Below are 13,939 nucleotides of genomic sequence, written 5' to 3'. Positions count from 1 at the left end.
GAAGCGATTCAGAGTATACTGGTGGTGCAGTAAATTATATCAGACGGTGACACAGGGATAAAGAACATAGGCTGAAGGCGTAGTTCCGAGGTAGAACGCTTGCCTCGTGTGGAGTAGAGGCTCTGGTTTCAGGTCTGAGCATCATAAAAATAATACCAGGAAGTTTCTGTCTGGTCCATAGTCTAGCACAGCAGAGGGATTCTGAGTGTATATTGGAGTCCTCACAACCAGGTGAGGTGGCGCACACCTGTAATCTCAGCACTGCGGAGGCTGAGGCAGGGGAATTCACCGCAGGTTTGAGGCCACCCTGGGCTATGTAGTGAGTTCAAGTCCAGCCTGAACTGCATAGTGAGATCCAGTCTCAAAAAACAAACAAAAATATTAGAGTCAAGAAGTTTCTGAAGAGGTGCAGCTGAGCTGACCTTTGAACAAGACTGAGTGAGAATTACCCAGGTCTCTCAGCATTCCTTTGGCTGCTGTAGCAGACAGTTAAAATCACCCAGTTTTCCCACCAAAAAATAACAAACCAGTATTTTGGGTTTTCTTCCAAATATTTGTGTGTGGTTTTTTCGCACCTAGTGCAAGGGCTCTGGTTACAGATATAGTACTCGCCTAGTATGCACAAGGTTCTGCTTCAGACCCCACAAAAAATTAAAATAAAGTTTAGTACATGGTACATAATAGTAATTTTTTGGTACATTTAACTGATCATATTCTTACTAGCCAATACTCTTAAATATTTTCTTTTAAAAGCCAGATAATATTTTATTATACAATTGTTTTATGTTCACTTAGTCCCCTGTAGTTGAATATAGTGTGCTATGGGATGTCTGTTCTTTCTGGTCTTTCAGTATTATAAATCCATTTTTAATATCTGATTATTTCTTTAGGAAAAATTCCTAGACGTTGACTTAGTGAGTCAAAGAGCATAAACATTTTAAAGACTTTCAACACATTCAGCAGATTGCCCTCCAGAAATATCATGCCAATTTTTTCCCACCAGCAGTTCATGAGAGTGCTTGTTTTTCTGAGCCCTTGCCAATCCTGGGTGTTAAATTATGTCATTCAAATCTGTTAATAATTTCCTGTATTTTTATTTTAAATTCTTAGCTTGGAAAGACCTTCCTCCACTCAAGATCAGACAAATGATTAGTTGTATAATTTTTAATTACTTTTTGATTGGTCTGGAGTTTCGTTATGTGTTGCAAGGCTGATAGTGATTATATACTCTGTTCACCTTACGGAGCAGCCCTGGGAAGGTGCAAAGAGATGGCTTCCTCTTCCAAGCTCTGAGAGCTGTATTATTTACAGGTCTACTGGAAAGGGAGATTAAGGCATCTTTCCACCTTATTTCAGGGGTTGTTACTGTTTCAAGAAGCAATTTGTGCCATACACCCCCAGTGGAGACTTTTCTTTATTATTTCATCTAAAAATTTGTTACTGTGCACACTGATTCTGCAGTCTGCTTTCTGCTAGCCTTATTAATACATTGTGCCATCACTGCCTGTGTTCTAAATTTACAGATTTTTTTTTAATGTAGGGAAGCCATTTTATTAGATGTTACTAACCAGGCACTTACTTGTGTTATAGGTAGATAAATGAAGCTTTGCATTGTTACCTAATAAAATAATATTCCTTTATCATTACCCCTTTGCAAAATGTTTAGTCTCCCAAGTACATCTTGAAGTTGTCTGTCAATTTCTCATCTATCTTTTTGGTATTTGGATTGGCATTACGTTAAGTATATGTGGCAATGGCAAATAAGTTGACATCTTAAAAAAGAACTTATTTTTTCTGGGAAAATGATGTATTTATTACAGAAGACTTAGAAAATACAGAAATGTCTAAAAGAGAAAAGTTAACCTTTAATCTTACCACCTAGAGAAAAAGCTGCCCACAGTTTGCTGTTGTCCTTTCACATTTTTCTTTCATTTTTGCATATGGTTGAGTATGCATGTAAACCTGTAGTGACAGGACTGCAGTACTTAATCTTTCTGTACAGAGAATATCTGGCCATATTCCATGAAGACAATGAACTGGTTAAATTAGTTTCTAAATTCTAACGTTTATTTCTGAGTAATTTATTTCCACTTTCTCCCACCTTCCCCCTTTTTTTCTTTTTTGAAGTCAGGATTTCACTGGGCAGTTCAGGCTGGCCTTGAACTCACTATGTTATGTGGTCCTAGCCTGAACTCTGTTACCTCAATTACCTCAACCTCCCAGTGCTGGCATGTACCACCACACCTGGCCACTTTCATTAGTTCTTTTGCCTCTTTTTTTGTACATGTTTTGAGCTTTTTTCCCCCTACTTTCTTGAGTAAAATTCTTTAAATTTATCCTTTCACGGTTAATAATGAAAACATTTATTGGTGAATTTGCCCTTTCTTTTAACTATATGAAAATAAAAACAGTAATATCTAGATTTCTGGTATAAACTTAACCTTGTTTGGAGGAAGAGGAAAGTATTTGTATTCTCCATAGAGTAGAAGACATAAGATACATGTTTAAAATCAAACTGTTATTCACGTATTTCTTTGCAAATAGAATTATCAAATACAGTGGGATAAAAAGATTCTAGCCAGTGTTCTGGTAAGAGTCTGAGACAAAAGATATACCTCATGGTGCCTCATAGGGTTTCTGTTACACGTCTCAAGACCTCAGTCTGTGATTGCACTCCCTTATGAGCACAGAGACATCGATCTGAAATAGCAATGACTTTGTGAACATACACTAATCATCTCTCCCTTTAATATTAAACAGGCCTTCCTAGTAGACCGTCCAGTCAATTTCCTAATGCTGTGACAAACATCTGAGATTGGGTAATACATAAAGAAAAAAGGTTTATTTTAGTTCTAGAAGCTCAGTCTAAAATCAGGCAGCCATATTTGGGGAAGGCCACACATCTTTAATTTACTATGGGGGAGCAAAAAGAGAAGCTGCCCTGTGCAAAAGAGGAAACATGTGTGATAGTGAGGGGGAAGTACCAGGTTCGCTTTTTAACAGCCTCCTTAAGCACACTAATTCAGACCTGTGAGAGCAAGCACTGCTCTGGGACTGCAAAGATCCGCTCGTGGACGTGGAATCTCTCGGAAGGAATCCCCTTCTAGTGGCCCTGTTCCCATACAACTACGTTGGACTTCAAATTCCAGCTTGAGTGTTGGTGCTGACAAATCATACTGACCCATGACAGAAACAGTAGCTTATTGTATATCCTCACTGCACACTGCCAGCTAATCCACAGCTAGGAATTCACATGATGATACTTAAGGAACCATGCCTGAATGATATTGGAAACACTTTGTAACAATAACTGTAATAAAAGATGTAAAAGTCTGCCCTGAGTCCTCTGACTCACCCAGTGACTGATCTCATGACCCTTTGAGCTTTTACACTGCAGTGTTGAGAAGACGTGTGATGGTGACTGGATCCATGCTCTGTACATAATTTAAAGGGAAGTCTTTAGTGTTTTCTTATTAAATATGTTTTAGGCTAGATGTGGTAGTGCACACCTATAATTTCAGCACCATGGAGGCTGAGGCAAGAGGATCACTGAGTTCAAGGTCCATCTGAACTCCATAGTGAAACTCTCTCAAAAAAACCGAGCAAACAAGAAACATATATATGATTCAGGCATTTGGTACATACCCTTTATTATGTTATTCAAGTATTTTGGTAGTATTTTGTTTCCTTGGGGTGTTTTTTTTTTTTTTTTTTTTTTTTTGCTGTTTTTGTTTGTTTGTTTGTTCATTTTACAGTACTTGGTGTTGAGCTCAGGACCTTCACTCTGAGCTCTATTGAACCGTTTTAAATTTTTAAATTTTGCTACAGGATTTCACTACCTTGCCCACGTTAGGCTCTTAACTTGCAGTTCTCCTGCCTCCTTCTGGAGAAAGGTAGGATTGCAGGTGTGCACCATCGTGCCCAGTTTGTTTGTTTTTAACCAATAACCAAGATTGGATTTTTTTCTACATCTACTGAAGTAGCAGTTTTATGTCAACATTTCCCCCGCTTTAACTATTTACTGCAATGAATCACAATTTTTTAAAGGCCATCCAGTGGTAAATCATCTTTGCTTCCCTGGAGTAAATCCTGATTCTTAAGTTGTTGTTTCACTTAATATTTTACCCAGCACTTTTACATGTAACTGCTGTGGGTAGTTGTCAGAGTGACTGTTGTTTTCATCAGTTAGCAAACTGCTTAGCGATCAGCATTTTCTCCCATGAGCATCCCATTGTTTTGCTTGGAAGAGGTGAATATTGTGATCAAAGAGCAAATTAATGTGCTATATTTTCAGAGTAGAACACTGCCAACCCATCCAGTGATCTAATAGTTACATAGATTTAACAAATACACATACTTTTGTAGAAGAGCTTTTGAAAAACTTTAAAATGGATCTCTTTCTCACAGAATAAACAGAAGTAATTGGACTTTTACAGGAACTGAAAGATCGTTTTGTAGGTTTTTTTCTTCCTTTCATTTCTTTGCTTTTATCAGTTTGCCAATATCTCCATTCTTTTTGCCTTTTCTAATGGCTATTGTATGCTTTTCCTTCCATTCTAGGATTTAACCCAGGGCCTCGCACATGTTAGGCGAATGCTGTATCAGAGCTATACTCCATTTAGCCCCATTCTGTGTATTTGGCTAGCATTTTATAAAACATATTTTTTGTACAACTTTGAGGAACTTTGAGGCCTGACGTCTCCAAGATGGCACAGCCACAGCCTCCTGTGAGCCATAAAGGTACCCTGGTATATGCCTTAGCCAGCAAACAGCATTGAGTTGCTTAGGATTATTGTTTTTCCAGTCTATAACAACCCAGCTTTATGTTTTTGGGGCAGAGGGTTGGGGGACAAGGGCTTGGATGTTGTCCAGGCTGGCTTTGGACTTCTAGACTCAAGCGATCTTGCCCCTTAACCGCTGAAGTAACTGGGACTACAGGGGCGCACTCCTTGAACTCAGCTTTAATTTTTTGATTTTTACCTTTTCATTTGTCTGGGATCTTGATTTTAAATTATAATTTTGTTTTGGAAACAGGGTCTTGCTATGTAGTGCAAGCTGGCCTTGAACTTGCTTATGTAGCCCAGATTGGCTTTGAACTCATGGCAATCCTCTTATCTCAGCCTCTCTGTTGCAGGGATTATAGGTATGTGCCACCACATCTGGTGCAAATTAGAATATCTTAACTGGGATTGAAATCTAGTTTTAAGAGCAAAATAATTGACTTTTATCCCCATGAGGCTGAAGCTTATAGAAACTTAATTATTTCTACAGAAACTCATGTGGGAGTAAGAAGATTATAAATAATAACTAACACTTATTCAGAGGAGAACCAGAAGAGATGAAATGATTGTGCTGTAAACAGTATTGGTCTTGGGACCCAACTGATCAGAGCAGCCACTGACCAAGATGGCAGGACAGCGGGAGAGAATGATGAGGCAAGTAGATAATTCTGTGGCCATAACTTCAGAATAGGATTCCTCCAAGGACCTGTGAGGATTTAAAACTTGGCTTAAATAGTCCAGTGGATTGAGGGTTTACCCAGGTGATACAGAAAAGAAACAGGAAATCCTACTACCTGTGATATAAGCCAGGTAGTAATGTTCACTCTGCTCAGGGCAGGAGGCAGGCAGGCCCTCGCAGTGACCCAGGGGCCTGAGAACTCTGAGGCTGTGGACGGCAACTCTGACTCGCAGTCCCCCTGCAAGGGTGCAGGGTAGCTCAGCATCTTAGGCATCTCTGCATCTTATGGGGGGGGCTCAAGGCAGAGGCTTTAGTCTTAGACCCCTGGGTCAGCTGGAGAGAAGCCTCCCCAACTGCTCTCCTTTTATGTCTTAATACTCAAAACTGTACTGTGTGCCCACCCCCATCCTACCTCTCTCTTGAAATCACAAGATCACAGGCTAATTCTTGAACAAAATTTGGATTTTGATGGGAAGAAAACAGGGCAACGGTAATTTTGGGGTGAGCTCTGGCCATTGTTTGTAACTCCCAGCAGGACAGTGTGCCTTCACTCTTCCCCCCAAAGCTCTCGTGGGTATCTGTTTCAGCCATTCTCCACCACTTGAGACACTTGGTTGATGCACAGAGCCAAGCAGCCTGGCATCTCTTGTGTCTCTAATCTCAGCCCCTCCACCTCCCTCCTTTCCAGTCTTTTGCCTACCTTGGGGTATTTGTTTAAAAATTTTTTTTAAAAAGTCTCTTGTTTCCCTCTTGCCTAGTCCCTGGTGGATCTTTCAGTCTCAGCTACAGGGATACTTCTTTAGAGAAGTATTCAGCTCTCTGGGGTTACTGTCCTGCAGAATCTCCAGAGTCGCTCAGTAAATTACATCAGTGTCCTAGATCAACCAGGATTGCTGTGGGAAAGCTTTGGGCTTGCCCAGCACCCTGGGAGGTACTCAGAAGTGTTGGCAGATCTGTTGATAGAGTTGAGGGAAATCTTTAGGTAAAACGGGGCAGCAAGAGAGTTGATTAAATTTACTTATCCAAACATGTGGAAATTTCAGTCATCTTCAACTCATAATTTACCCCATTGTGGGCATAAAGCATCAACTCTCTGGTGAAGCAGAGTCCTTGGAGGAAAGCATATCAAGAATTTCCATAGTCAGAGCCTCTTCTCCAAGTTTTCCAAAGGAGGAAGCACTTTGGGGTAGCAGCTAAGGGAGGAGCCTGCAGGGAAATTTGCCACAGGCTTCAACCTGCCTGGCTGTGTGCATCAGGAACCGAAGCTCAGGAAGCTATACAGACAGAATGTGTAACCCTTTTCACATGATATGACACAGTCTAGTGGCCTGGAACACGTAGCAGTTATATATCAGATTGGCCAGGTTTCCCCCATCAGGTCTGAAAAGGGTGGGAGCTGAACGAGAGGTTTTGGAAGTGGCCTTGTGGTTCAGGGAAAGTGGTCTTTTCAGGGATCCTAGATCCCTAGTACTTGTGGTCCTTGTGCTTACGTGTGGCTCCTCTGGGAAGGTCCCCCACGTGGACCAGCACTGGCTGTCTCCTCTTCGGAGTTTCCTTGTCTGGTCAACGTCTCTTGGTGAACCCATTTTTCTCATCAGACTTGTTAACCCCTAACCTCGCCTTCAGCCAGCCTGCAGCTTCTCTTTACCTTTCCAGTCCCTTTAAGAGCAGTAAATGTGTATGACCCGGAGGTTCTCCCAGCAGCTCACTTGACTTTCCCTGAGGTTTGCAAAGACTCTCAGCTATGTTAGAGGAGGCGGCAATATTGAGGGTGAGAGATTTTTAATGTCTTTCACATTCTCTGCCCTGAGAAATAATTTACTTACTTACTTTAATAGTCAAGCTAATTATATCCAATAGACAATATAACCCACCAAATTCAGACAGAAGCCAAGTAAAATGACATACGTGGGCTAAGAATGCGGCTCAGTTGCAGAGTGCTTGGCTAGCATGTGCAAGGCTCTGGGTGCAATTCCCAGTGCTACAAAAATAAAACAAAAACAAATGAAAGCATCATTACACAGAAAGCAGTGATGGAGGGTTTATTTCACAAGTCAGTTATCTTCCTGTTGGCAGCATCACTGGTTTCTAGCACAAGTATTTATATGACTGTAATTTACTCAGAATTTATTATAATGACCTAACAATGTCTACCCATATCTCTTGTTATTTTTTTTTAATACCGAGGATTCAACCCAGGGCCTTTGCCCTGAGCTACATCTCCACCCCTTCTTATTTTTTTGTGTTTTGAGACAGGGTCTCACTGTACAATTTACGCTGGACTTGAACTCACTGTGTAGCACATGCTGGCCTAGAACTTGCAATGATCCTCCTGCCTCTACTTCCCAAGCACTAGGGTTACAAGTGTATGCTACCACACTCGGATTTTATTTTGTATTTTGAGATAAGCTCCTACTAAGTTCTTAAGTTTTCCAGGCTGGGATCAAACTTGTGATCCTTCCAGAAGTCCAGGGATCCCAGGCATGTGCCACCACTCCTGACTTGAGGCTATTTTGTGTAGGATGAGATCTTGCTCTTACCTGAGCTCTAACTTGATTTCTTTTGTGCCTTTGTTCATACTACTCAACTAAGAAAGCCTTGTGGGTGCACCTTATGGAGACCTTTATTCTCTGTAGTCAGATTATCTTCTAGTAAATCTGCAGTGTTTACGCCCTTGAAGGAAGATCTAGATGTATGTGTGGCCCTACAGTGTTCTCTGATACCTGCAGAGTCTCCCCAGGACTGAAGCACACTGTCCTTCCAGCTGATAGGGAGTACTAGTCAATGACTAGCAGGTTGGGGTCTCCCTCTAGGGCTTTACTGAGGAGAGCTGCCTTCCCCAGGGTGGCCAGATCTCATGGCTCATCCTTTAGGAGGATAAAGGCCAGACCTCGCTGTGATCTGGGGCAGAACTAAAGGGTATCCAGATGTCGACCTCCTGAGGGATTGGCCCAGGTCTTTGTCTGACAGCCTATCTCACTGTTTTCCTGTAGGATCCTACTTCCTTGGCCGTCCTACAAGGTAGATCTCCAGAGCACATGTCAGTCAACTTCTTGCATCTGCATCTGCATTTGTATCTCTATCTCCACCACAGTACCTGTTTCACAGGTTCATGGTCTGACATGCTGAGGTGGTGGTAGTGACACTGGCTAAGTAAGATTCTAGCCCCTTTGATCAGAGTGCGCTCCCAGGATCCCTGTCCTGAAGACCGTACAGCTGTCTGGCTGCCATCTGCCTTTGACACTTGTTAGCACACGAGGAAGGGGCTTTCTCTCAGGAATGTCTGTCCTCTCTCCTGGAAGTCCTGGTGTTTCTGGGAAAGCCCTTCAAGTCCATTTGCAGTGCAGTCCCACCATCCCCTTTTGGAAGGAGTTTATTTTCAAACATGCGAGTTGCTGGGAAGGCATGAAAATGATTTTTCTCTGCAATAAAACATCGAAATCTCATTGCTGGGTGTTTAGTAGTCCAATTCTTGAGCTAGAGAAGCTGAATTCATGAATTTACATTACTAACAGCAGAAAGGCCAGTGACACAAAAAGGCAGCCTTGAACTCTTTAACAAGTAGACTTGGACTTAAACCCTGGCAGTCTGACTCAGATCTGCAGCAGCTTTCATCCTTTTTTGAGCACCACTTGCAGTGACGTATCTCGTTACAGTCTTGGGCCTCACGCTTCTATAATAAAGCACAAGTTTCACAGAGCAATGCTGACTTCAATGCAGGCCATCTTCCTTGGCTTCGTTGGTTTTCATGTTGGTTCAATTACTGGTTTCTGTCTATTATTGACCTCCTCGTCTCCATCCCAGCTTCCCAAGTGAAAAATACTGCAATACTGTCTCCCAGTGTTTGTTCATTCACTCATCAGATACTCAGCTAATGCCTTCGCTGGGTCACATTGTGCAGACTCGAGGGATCTGGTGCCAAATAAAGTAGACAAGATCCCTATCCCAGGAAGGTTCACAGCCAGAAAGCTTAGAATACGAAAGGCATGTGGAAAAAAGATTGCATATGAAGTAAAAGAGAGTTTAAGAAAACACTCAGAAAGCTCTTAAGTAAGAAGCTTATTATTTGATATACAGCTATTTAGTAACTTTAATTAAAAGACTAGAAAAGGAGCACTGTGACACTAATAAAATAATCAGTATGTTCATACAGTGAAATTCTTATGTGGAGCAGTGAAAACAGTGATCTAGTGTAACACACATCAATATGGATATACTCAAAAATAGCTAAAAACAAATTGCAAGAGTACAGTATGAGCTGGGCGTGCTGGCACTTGTCTGTAATTTCAGCACTCAGGAGACTGAGGCAGGTGGATCACCACAAGTTCAAGGCCAGCCTGAGCTATAAAGTCAGTTTAAGCTCAGCTGGTACTACATAAGGATACTCTGTCTCAAAAAAACAAAAACTATAACACCCCATTAAATAACCAAAAAAGCATTGTATAGTACAGGACAAAATCATATTAGTCTTATACTGAAGTATAGTATAGTATGCTGCAAAACCATTATATGTTATTTGTGTGAAAGTTCTAAAATATCCAGAGTAATGCTAAGTATTATCATAGGCCTATACATTTATAGTAAAAATGGAAAAACTCCTCTGGGAATGACCATGCGCCAATTTTAGGGTGATACTTATAACTGTCTGAGATAAGAAAAATTGAGGCATTAACAAATCTTATTAAAGTATAAAATTTTTTTTGTACCAGGGATTGAACTCACAACCTCACACTTGCCAGGGAGGGACTTGAGCCGCTGAGCCAAATCCTCAACCCTAAAGTATACATATTTAGCAAATGTGGAAATTTAATTATTTTAAGTCTGGGTACATGGTTTTCTCATTATTTTGAATGTTTTTCTGTGTTAATTGTTAAAATTTGTAAAGACTGAACAAGTGAAACAGCTGTTCTGTGCTACTTCTATGTTTCTGTTGTGTGCACTTTTCTGTGTTGTGTGCTTTCCGTCACACCTGTACTTTTTTCATCCAGAGAACCTCTGCAACATCACATAGCTTTGAGGTACAGCAGTTTACCCAGTTTTCAGTAGTGTTGTTTATGTCTCACAAGCAGAGGGCGCTGCTCCACAATGGATGTGAGGTGCCGACAGTCACAACTGACAGCCCTCCCGCCCGCCCGTGCAGCCCCAAGGCCTCTGGTGGAAGCGTTTTTTTCTATCCAGGACAGGAAAGGACATTTAAATACATGCAGCTTTCTGTTTATAGGAAGGGCACAGAAACCAGCCGTTTAGGCATGTGTGTTGTGCTCCTTTGAACACCCCTAAGGCGTGGCTGGTTTTCAGCCTGAGAATGAAACAGCACATGCCTTTAGCCTTTGCATCATGGAGCCTGGCTGCTGATGTATGGGGAGCTTTTTCATTGTTAAATTAACTGTGGAACATTCCTTTTCTTCTAGATGGAAAAAGATTATTCTTACCTGAAGGATATTTGTGATCATCAAGCAGAACAGCTGAGCAGAACAAGCCTAAAACTGCAAGAGAAGGCATCAGAGAGTGATGCAGAGATAAAAGACATGAAAGAAACCATATTTGAATTGGAAGATCAGGTGGAACAGCACCGGGCTGTCAAGTTACACAACAATCAGCTCATCAGTGAGCTAGAGAGTAAGTGTAGGCACACCTATATGAAACGGTGAGAGGTGTAAGTAGCAGCTAACGGAGCAGAAGGCAGCGAGCCACTGCCAAAGGGTGTTCAAGGATGTGTGCTGGCCGGAGTTTAGGAAGAGCTTTTCCTTTGAGCACGCTATAACTGCCAAGAGGAATGATTCTCTCTCCCTCCCTCTCTCTCTCTCTTTTTTTTTTTTTTTTTTTTTGGAATGGCTAAGAAACAGTTGCTAGCTGGGCCTGGTGGTACATAGCTGTAGTTCTGCATTTGGGAGGCTGAGGTGGGAGGCTGAGGCAGGAATATCACCATGAGTTCAAGGGTTGCCTGGACTATGTATTGAATTCAAGAACAGCCTGAACTATATAGCAAGACCCTGTCTCAAAAAACAAAAACAAACAACCCCCCCAACAAAGAGCTGTTACTCTTAAATTACTGTGGAAAACTGAATGATAGAAAAGGAAGTTCATGCCTGCTGTGGTAGTAACACTTACCTAGAATCCCAGCACCCTGGAGGGTTGCTTTGAGTTTGAGGCCAGCCTGGCAAACAAAGTGAGTTTTAGGCCTGCCTGAAATGCATAGTGAAACCGTCTTAAGAAGAAAGAGAGAGAGAGAGAGAGAGAGAGAGAGAGAGCGCAAAAGAAAAGAAGGTTGATGGCCACGAGTCAGCAGCACGGGGCCACTGTGGAAAGAGCAGGTGTATATCGGCCATGTGAGGTATGCTTCTGTGACAGCCACTCCACTGCACCTGTCTAAACAGCAAGGTCCACTACGTAGAGTTTACAGCACTTTCCCTAAGAATTTAGATCAGGTTTGCAGTCATCAGGTTTGGGCAGCATGTTGTCTTTTGAGTCTGATGATGGAGAGATGTTTGGAGCAGAACAAACAATGTGTGCCCTTTAACTAAAGGGAGAAAACATTTGTAGTACATGTCCTGGTGACAGTGGGGTATCAGGTAACTCACAGATGTTGGCCACTTTCTTACTGAAGAGGCAGTAGTATGACTTACTTACAAACTTACTGTTTGTTTGGAACAGGGAAAAAATTTTTAAAAGACATTAAACATTGCCTTTTTTGTTCAAATAAGCCTTATCAAATGATCACATCTAATGTATTTTGCTTCTGTAACAAAAGAACTAATATACAAAACTTAACACGAGCCATTCCTAAATATAGCTTAATTACCTGAGCGGTCCCCTAACATATACAGTCAGCATTCGTTACTTAGGGTCTGTATTCATATATCCACTCCCTAAAATCTATATCTCTCAACCAGTACTGCAGCACTTCAGCGGTTAGTTTTGGATATACAGAAAGGTGAAAAGTTAGACTCATCCAGCACCTGTATTCCCAGCTGGGATCAAACTGAGAGACCTCTGCTTTCCTGTCTTAGTTCTGTGTGCAAGTGTCCTCTCCGTAGTCCACTTACTGGCATGTTTTCAGTGCCTTTCTGCTTGCTTTTGGTGGTTGTATTATTGGAAATGGCCCCCACGTGCAGTACTAAAGTCTGCCTACTATCCCCATGGTCAGGAAAGCTGTCACATACTGTGACATAGGAAATGTGTGTTAGGTAAGCTACGTTCAGGCCTGTGTTATTGGGCATGAGCTGAGTGTTAATCAGTCAACAACACAGGTAATCCAGAGAAGAGAAGAAATTCTCCAAAATGCTCCAGTGGCGCAATCAGTTAGCGTGTGGTACTTATACAGAAGAAATTCTCCAATCTGAGTGTAAGGCTGCTCTGGAAAGTACTAAAGTAATTCCTTTAATAAATGATAAAACTGTGGAAAAGATGAGAAAGGGAGTGAATTTGTGAATTCATGAGAGAAGGCCAATAAATTGTAATAGCCTTGTCTGATACCAAAAGCAAAGAAATTTCACTTTCCCCAGAGTCAAGAAAATGTTAAACTTCATTTCATGCCATTAAGGCATGAGAAGGGTTTAAATGGGCAAAAAAGATTCTACAGGTTAGGAGGATGTAGAAGTTTTGGAGTGGTTTTGGTTTTTTTGTTTTGTTTTGTTTTGTTTTGTTTTGAGACAGGGTTTTGCCAGGCAGTTCAGGTTTTCCTTGAACTTACAGTGTACCCCTAAGCTGGCCTTTAACTTGCTGCTGTCCTCTTGCCTCAGCCTCCTGAGGTCTGGGACTATAGGAATCTGCCTTGTCTGCTGGCAAGAATTTTTAAAATAACTGCTCAGTGTTAGAAAAAAAAAGAGAAGGTTTCTCATACTGATGATATGGGCCTGTTTGATAGAGACACTGGTAAATGAATCCGGGTAATGCAAATGGCATTTCGGTTCATGAAAAATGTCCTGAGCCTCAGAAGTTCTCAGAAACCTCATCTTGTATTTCCCATAGGAACAATTCTCTGGTTATAAAACTTGCATGCATAATAAGAATTGATTGTGTGTTCTGTAGTGCACAACTGTGGAGCATCAGTACTTACTGTCGCCCAGGCTTAAGTCACACTGAGGTACAATTAAAAACCTAGACATCTTTGTCAGTGTGTAATTTCAAACACAGCACTGACTTTGAAAATAATAAAGGCCTGTTTTTGTTTGGGGCATATACTGCTATTGAGAATATGGTTGCATTATCCTCAAATCCTTAAAAGTCAGCCCAGACACACCAAGCAAACCTTAGTGTATAATTACTGTCCAGAGCAAATTTCAGGGCCACTCTCGGGTTATATCATACTATATAGAGACTGAAAATAACCCAGTCCATTTTATGAGAGGCTTTTAAACTTCTTCTAAGGACATTAAAGTATTAGTTAGGAGAATCAGAAGCTACTCAAATCCAGCTCTAGAATAATCACTCCTTCTCAAAAAAAAAAAAAAAAAACAGGACAAACAAAGAAGAGAAG

The 13,939-nt window shown here is 41.3% G+C and overlaps 1 protein-coding gene across 11 annotated transcripts in view; it reads left to right on the top strand.

Moving 5' to 3' along the window:
* The window catches only part of Specc1 (sperm antigen with calponin homology and coiled-coil domains 1), a 315,008-nt gene that overhangs the window by 185,512 nt on the left and 115,557 nt on the right, over positions 1-13,939 (top strand). For all 11 annotated transcript variants that reach the window (XM_063242467.1, XM_005002069.4, XM_063242468.1 and 8 more), the window contains one exon: positions 10,872-11,079. In XM_063242467.1, the coding sequence (XP_063098537.1) occupies positions 10,872-11,079 (208 nt within the window). The remainder of the gene's footprint in view (positions 1-10,871; positions 11,080-13,939) is intronic.

Source organism: Cavia porcellus, unplaced genomic scaffold (genome assembly GCF_034190915.1).
Source record: "Cavia porcellus strain 051 isolate PalLab524CR breed Dunkin Hartley unplaced genomic scaffold, mCavPor4.1 scaffold_32, whole genome shotgun sequence".
Lineage (NCBI taxonomy): Eukaryota > Metazoa > Chordata > Mammalia > Rodentia > Caviidae > Cavia > Cavia porcellus.
The sequence above is the reverse complement of the archived record's forward strand: the minus strand, read 5'-3'. Positions and strand labels throughout refer to the sequence as shown.